This window comes from Amphiura filiformis, chromosome 3 (assembly GCF_039555335.1).
Source record: "Amphiura filiformis chromosome 3, Afil_fr2py, whole genome shotgun sequence".
In the NCBI taxonomy this organism is placed as follows: domain Eukaryota; kingdom Metazoa; phylum Echinodermata; class Ophiuroidea; order Amphilepidida; family Amphiuridae; genus Amphiura; species Amphiura filiformis.
This window is the reverse complement of record NC_092630.1, coordinates 81,948,763-81,956,350: the sequence shown is the minus strand read 5'-3', so window position 1 is coordinate 81,956,350 and position 7,588 is coordinate 81,948,763. Positions and strand designations below refer to the sequence as shown.

Below are 7,588 nucleotides of genomic sequence, written 5' to 3'. Positions count from 1 at the left end.
AGCCACGGTGGTCTCTGTAGCAGTCTACTCTACCAGGGGCTCTCTTTCACTATTAAAGTCTATACTTAATTGTTCCTTCTTTGACGCAAGCAAAGTCACCGTGTATATTGAAAATACGATAATGCCAATCTTGGCCTAGAAATCCATTTCAAGCTGCAATCACATCTGTATACATTGTTTCTACTTTTCCCAATATTGCTGATCTTTTCGAAAAATATCAGGACTAATGGGCTGTCGTAATTCTATAATGCTGGTCACTTTCTTTGTCCATGTAGGCTCTCTTTGCATCTGGATTTGGTTGTGGGCGTTACTTGCTGGTACGGAGCCAGGACACGTTGGTGACATGGCCTTTGAACGGCAGCCTGTAAAACTTGTCGTTTAACGTCTGGTACAACAACATTGAATAGGGGTGCGTTTTCCAAGACCCTCTCTGGTGTTACGCAGGTGACATGGAATTTTGGTTCGCGCACTTGTTCATCATTGGCACGAAGGCCAGGCTTGTACCATCCTGAGATTTGCCAGGTGACACCACGGTCAGCGTAATAACGCAGTACCTCACGGACATGATTTCTGAACTCTAGCATCAGAATTTGGGCGCTTGTTGTCTGAAATGACGGTAGTAACATTGATCAGGACAAATGATGTTTTCTAGATGAGGTATTAGACATTGCTAAAGGAATACATCAGTTGATGCACTGAGAAGATATGACATGATGAAGTTAAGTAAATAGTCATGATGATTGTTAATGGCTCTGTTTTCTGTCACTCTGTACAATTTAGTTTGGATGTAGAGGTTGGTGGTTTGATATTACGTGGTTGAGAACAAATTACATAGACTGTCACTTACCTTCATTGCATGTTCTGAGAGGAAGAGTCTTAAAAAGAATGCAAAGGTGAATGGAGTGTTGCTTATATTAGCCTCTTTGGATGTAATGTCGCATTGTATCACTCGCTTTGCTATGTCCTGGGTGACGGTAGCTGGGCATTGAGTGTTGACATTATGTTGGCTGTCACATAAGTCTGCTCCGCAACCGTTGATAACATTAGCTTTGGTGACAGTGAGTGTGGCTTGGTTGATGTAAAGAGCTCTTGGAATGAGTTTATCCGAGTACTCTGCGACAAATGGTCTTGTGATGTGGTCGATAACTGTAGGTTTTATGGGCAGAAGTGGTTGGTCGAGCTTTATGATGGGAACATGGTTCAGCATGGTCTTGTATTTAGCCTCAAATAATCCAACGGTTGCTCCAATCCAAGTATAGTTCTGGATTTTGAAGAGTTGTCTTGTGTCCATTGGTGTTTCGGTGAGGAGATAGAAGAGGCCACCTTCGGTGAGTTCTCTTAAAGATTGATACAGAGATGATTAGGTAGTGTGTGAAACTTATAGTGTTTGTAACTGTAAGTAATGTTACAATGTTGGTGATATTTGACATGGACAAGCATAGTAGAGGAGTCCTGTTGCAATAGACCTCGCAAGTATGGTTGATAAGTAGTGTTTTGAGAGCAAGCCTGCTGACTGACATAAATGCTATGATTACAATTGGCTGGTATAGTTTGAATGTTATGTTTTTACCTGAGGAGAACAAGCCAGTCATACTGTTTTTCTACATTGGAAAATTTGTTGCCATCTTTTGGAACTAATTGGGCTTGGGTTTCTTCACTGAGAGCACTTGGGCTGTCAACCTTGTGTTTACTGATGTGGTGGTCAAGACTTCTGATAATGTCATGAGTTCACCAAAATCTTTACTTTTTTCAAGTTGGCGTTGAAATTTGAACACCAACATGAAGCCACGGTGGTCTCTGTAGCAGTCTACTCTACCAGGGGCTCTCTTTCACTAAGTCTATACTTAATTGTTCCTTCTTTGACGCAAGCAAAGTCACCGTGTATATTAAAAATACGATAATGCCAATCTTGGACTAGCAATCCATTTAAAGCTGCAATTACATTTGTATATATTGTTTCTACTTTTCCCAATATTGCTGATCTTTTCTAAAATATCGGGACAAATGGGCTGTCATAATTCCACAATGCTGGTCACTTTCTTTGTCCATGTAGGCTCTCTTTGCTGTACTGAAATTGTGTAAAAAAGTTCCCTACCTTTAGGAGATGCCTTTAATAATGTTTTGGAATTGTTTTTACATCTGTTGCATTTCTCCATTCATTTTATTTGCAACATCAGCCAGTATAATGGACAAAACATTTCAAACATCCATTTTCTAACGGATAAAGTTTTTTGGTGGACCAGGATTCACACTTGACTCTGCGAAAGACAGCAAGATACTGCGAAACAGCAAAAGTTCTTAAAATGATGAGTAAAGTTCCAAACAACACTTGAACTAAGCAGATGTCAACAAATAAGTTAGGAGCTGGAACACTCTACAGGTGCATGAACAGTAGGGTGATTCACAAAAAATGAAATTGGTATTTTTCAACGGGACACCCCCTCATTTTGTTCATTTTGATACTAAAATCATACCTGCAAAATATGAAAAAAATTCAAAAAAGTGTAGGGGGTGCTACCGGTCTATGAACTTTTGTACACAAAGTCAATGGGATTTATGAGCCATTTTCTTTACAACACAAAAAAGCCATGTTAATTTTTCCTGATTGTGCCAAAAATATTTGATCATAGTGTGAGTAATGTCCTTAAAATAAATGCTAAAGAAAATTGTAAAAATGTTAACCCGCTTTCCAGAAAATTGCATTTTTGTGAAAGCTGTTACATTTGGGGCAAGGCAGTTGCTGGAACAGCCAAAATATTATGGTACTTGGCTAATATAAAGTTGTGTTTTGAACTGGCCACTATCCAATGTTGTGACCCCAATTTATATACATTTCTTTTCAACCATGGTGAATCTAATCCTTCCTGTGGTCATTCAATTCAAACAATACAAATATTCGATTAGGTATGGCCATAATGACCACCCCTGATACAGATGTATGGATTTTGATAGTTACTATTATTTGCCATGGAACTTCGGTCATATTTTATTTGAAATAAACTGGATGTTAGGATCTGCATGCATGGTATGCATAGTATTGATGGTATACAGACACTGACCTTTCCCTAAAACTAGTAAGCAGCAACTTGTGTATCACACCCGTCATGGGTTCAAACCCTTTTGTTGTATTTTATTGTTAAACCTAAATAGCGTGATTGCTTTTGAATGAGCGGTAACACACATATTTTGTGTGAGGATAGCTGGATCTATCTCCTTTCTTTACATCTTCTCTGCTATTACATAAGATTTCAAAAGCTGGTATCGTATCACCATTGGGGTAAACTAATATGTGAAGAATTTTAATCTTTTTTTTATCAACAGTTCAGTTCAATAAGGTATAAATTTGGGGTGCCTGGTGGGATTCCAGGGGATATCCCAGGGTATTCTTTTCTTGAGCTACACTCCCTCTGTCACTTTTGAAACATTTTTTATTATTACAGTCAACTATGAACTTTAATTTGGTAAAACCCACGTTTTCACAAAGTTAGGTATATCATTGAACATTTACTTCAGTTTTGCAAGCCTGGTAGACTTTTTAGGCCCTGAAATAAGCGTTTGAAATTTTTGACAAAAAATCCCATTGACTTTGTGTACAAAAGTTCATTGACCGGTAGCACCACCTAAACTTTTTTGAATTTTTTTCATATTTTGCAGGTATAATTTTATTACCAAAATGAACAAAATGAGGGGGTGTCCCGTTGAAAAATACCAATTTCATTTTTTGTGAATCACCCTTATGAACAGTACATCCAATAGGTCTGCAAAGTCTTTGTACCGCACACAGTTTATCCTTCAATGATGACAACCCTACCATCCTGCACATACTTGAGTACCGCTGGATAGACAAAGAATGGACGCTTCCCTTCCCGTTGCAAATTCTTAAGGAGAGACAGCTTACTCTTCCTAAGATCTTGGATTCTTTTTGAGAAGTCTTCACTCACAAAAATCTTTCTATCCTTATACTTATCCACCTTGAATTTGGTGATGCAGGCTTTGCTTACCTTCTCCCTAGTCTGGTGTGAAGCAAACGCCATATGAATCATCCTCGGCTTACTTGGATCAGCATTAGGGTTTCTTGTAGATTCGATGGCCACATTCAATACTTGCAACCAATTGCAACCTTTTGCAACATCAAAGTCAACTTGCACAAAATTCTTAAGCAAATCTGTCACAGTATCGAAGCAGTTCTCTCTCCTATCTCTCTCAGGTTCAACAACCCTGAAAAACACCAAGTTATTATATCTTGATGATTTTCGAGGTCGTCAATCTTGGAATAGAGGTGTCTAATTGTTTACCTTTTTCAAGTCATCGATATCCTCTTTCATTTGTTGATTTCAAGTTCCAAGCTTCTGAATCTTTCATTCAGGGGTTGTGTAATAGCTGTTAATCGTCTATCTAATCTAGATTAAAAGTCACAGAACCATTCAGGGCTTTGTAAAAGCTGTGACACTTCCATGTCATCCGAAACAGAATCATTATCATCAAGTTCACATGACTAATTTCCCGATGCCATGGGCGTCGCCATCTTGATCTTTGTGTTTGTTTGTGCACTCGCCTTGTTTTCTCCATTACAAAGCTTTTTTGCAAGAGGTGACAATTTCGGCGAAGTTGATGGAGATTGATGTTTACCTGGCGGGCAGTTATTCAAATCCACAAATAAAGAATGAGATCACACTAGTGCTGAAAAAGTTCCTCACACTCAGAAACAAATTTAAAATCCAACCGTTGCTGCATCCACCACAATTCTGTAACAAAATGGACAACCCAAGTATCCATATCTGAGACGTTGTAGAGAGAGAGAGAAAGAGAAAGAGAGAGAGAGAGGGAGAGAGATTGTATGATCGTAAACAAAGGATTAAATTTAAGACTACTATCAGGCATTTAAGTACCGTATTCGTCCGAGTATAGTCCCACGTTCGAGTATAATCCCACCCCCCTTTTTTCGAAAAATTTCAGAAATTGTAAAAAAAAAAAAAAATCGGTTTTGGAGTGTCCTGGACCTAGACCTAGATGCTAGGATCATTCATGGTTGACCTAAAAAAAAAAAAAAAAAAAAAAAAAAAATCAAGATATTTTGTATTTTAATATGAAAATTGATAATTTGTATTCATGTCATACTCTATTAATGATTTCAAAATGCATTGAATTTGAATGCATTTTGAAATCATTAATAGAGTATGACATGAAAACAAAGTATCAATTTTCGATTAAAATACAAAATATCTTGATTTTTTTTTTTTTTTTTTTTTTTTTTTTAGGTCAACCATGAATGATCCTAGCATCTAGGTCTACAATCAAGTGCAAATTTGCTGGGACACTTTCATAGTTCAATGACCCTCCCCGCACCCCTTATGCAATGTTGTATACCAAACGCCTCATTTTGTAAATGGCCTATATTTTTGCTCCAACATTGGTTGGTGGGGGTGGGAGGGATTCGAAATAGGTTGGAAACTATACAAATAAATAATCACATGGTGAACTTCATATGACCGGTTTTATTGAACAGAAGGCGCGAAATATGAACAAGTGTCCCAGGAAATTTGCACTTGATTGTATTGAAGAAGACAAAAATAATCTATTACTTTCAGTAAAATTACCATAACTTCATAAACGCGTTGCTTTCGATTGACATGAATTTTTCACTAATTTAAAACAAATAACATTGCGCATTTTTGGTTACTTTAATTGTCATTTTTGTCAAACTAAATATTTTTAGGTATCAAAACACTGTAATATATGCATTATTTAAGGCATATTTGACACATGATTGCTATTATAAGCGCATTATCTCAAAATTCACTTTTAAAACAATTTAAAACTAATCAAAATTAAATCATATTGGAAATATAGAGTACAATCGGTTAAAAATACCTACTGAAATAACAAAAAATCATAAAACAAAACAATTGTTTCCCTTTAGTTCATTGGTAAATGTAAATGTAAATTGGCAACATAAAGGAAAAAAGAAAGAAAGAAAGAAAGAAAGAAAGAAAAAGAAAAAAGAAAGAAAAAAGAAAGAAAAAAGAAAGAAAGAAAGAAAAATAGCATGACATGGATTCGAACTCGAGATCTCGGGGGCGAGAAGCAAGGCCAGTAACTATATGCCACCGGGAGACTGATGACAATTGCATTCGATTTCAGCGTATTTAATCCTATCATTGCAATGCTAATGTATTGTGTTATTGAGCTTCGATCTGATGAATTCATTCATTAAAACTCATGTTTTGGTCGTATTCAGCATTTATCTAACGTATATTTTGAATATACACGGTCACATTATACATACCTTCCTAACTTTGATATGTTTATTGGTAATCATTCCTCCATTTAAGGCAAATGAGCACGGTCTACCATAATGTTAAATAAATATATATTACCTTTTAAGTTATATTATTCTGGTAGACCGTTATTAAGTCATTAATTCTTGTTATCCTTGTTATAAATAAATTCGCATGAATAACAAAAGCTCAACCATGGTGTAGTGGTTTGCTTACTGCCTTGTGATCATGAAGGCTACGGTTCGAAGCTCATTGTCGCCGATATGTTTCCTTTTAAATCCTGCTCTTTATCTCTTTTTTATTTTTGAATACCAATAATAAGCACATTTAAAATGTGTAATTGTATATAATTGTATTATACACTTTTTTGGCATGGCATTGTTACGTTGAATTAGCGTGTCTGTGATGGGTAGTTGAAGGCCTATATTAAAGAGTTTAACGTGCATTCCGATAATAGCATTTGAAATAGGGTAATGAGTTTGAAAGATCAATGATGAGACAAACATCATGATTCTGTTCTATTTATTTCTATATTTTCTTAATTTCATATTTGGTTTGCTTTTATTATGTTTGTAAATTCTTCCAAAGGAGAATTTATATGTCCACTCTAATATAACCAATCAATGTGTCAAATATTCCTTGAAAAATGCATGCATTGCAGGGTTTGATATTCAAAAAAATGTTTATTTTAATATTTAAAAAAAAAAAATGGCTAATCATGTAATGCATAATGAAATTATCTTGACATCACTGAAAAAATTATGAAAATCGAGCAACGCGTTTGAGAGTTATGGCGATTTTATTGATATTAAGGGATCTAAAATGAGCGTTTATTGCGTGTCGACAGTATTTTGTGTGGGACATGAGAGCACCTCGGACATATCGAATTGCATTCTGAATACGAAGCATGTCTTTCTGATATCAAATAATTTTCATTTTTTGAAAATCACAAAATAATACAAATTTTATGACAAATTATAAAAATTTGATATTTTTCAAATTTTTGATATATAACAGTCCTCGGTAAATTATATAAATCTAATGATATATTCTTAAAGTGTATGTAGCAGGGAGGAAAAGCCGACGGTCAATTGAAAATTTTGACCTTTCATATTGAAGATATGGATTTTTTCCCAAAAAGACCTAATTTTGTTTGGTGTTTTGGGAAAAAAATCCATATCTTCAATACTGAAAAAAGTCAAAATTTTCAATTGATCGTCGGCTTTTCATCCCACCTACATACACTTTAAGTATAAATCATCAGATTTATAAAGTTTACTTCAAATACTGTTAAATATCAAAAATATCAA

General features: G+C 35.4%; 1 protein-coding gene across 1 annotated transcript; it reads right to left on the bottom strand.

Moving 5' to 3' along the window:
• Positions 1–254: 254 nt before the first annotated feature.
• On the bottom strand, positions 255–1,724 carry LOC140147540 (uncharacterized). Its single transcript, XM_072169322.1, is given in 4 exon segments — positions 255–605; positions 848–1,337; positions 1,571–1,637; positions 1,640–1,724. Coding segments are annotated over 4 exon segments (993 nt in total).
• Positions 1,725–7,588: the final 5,864 nt, after the last annotated feature.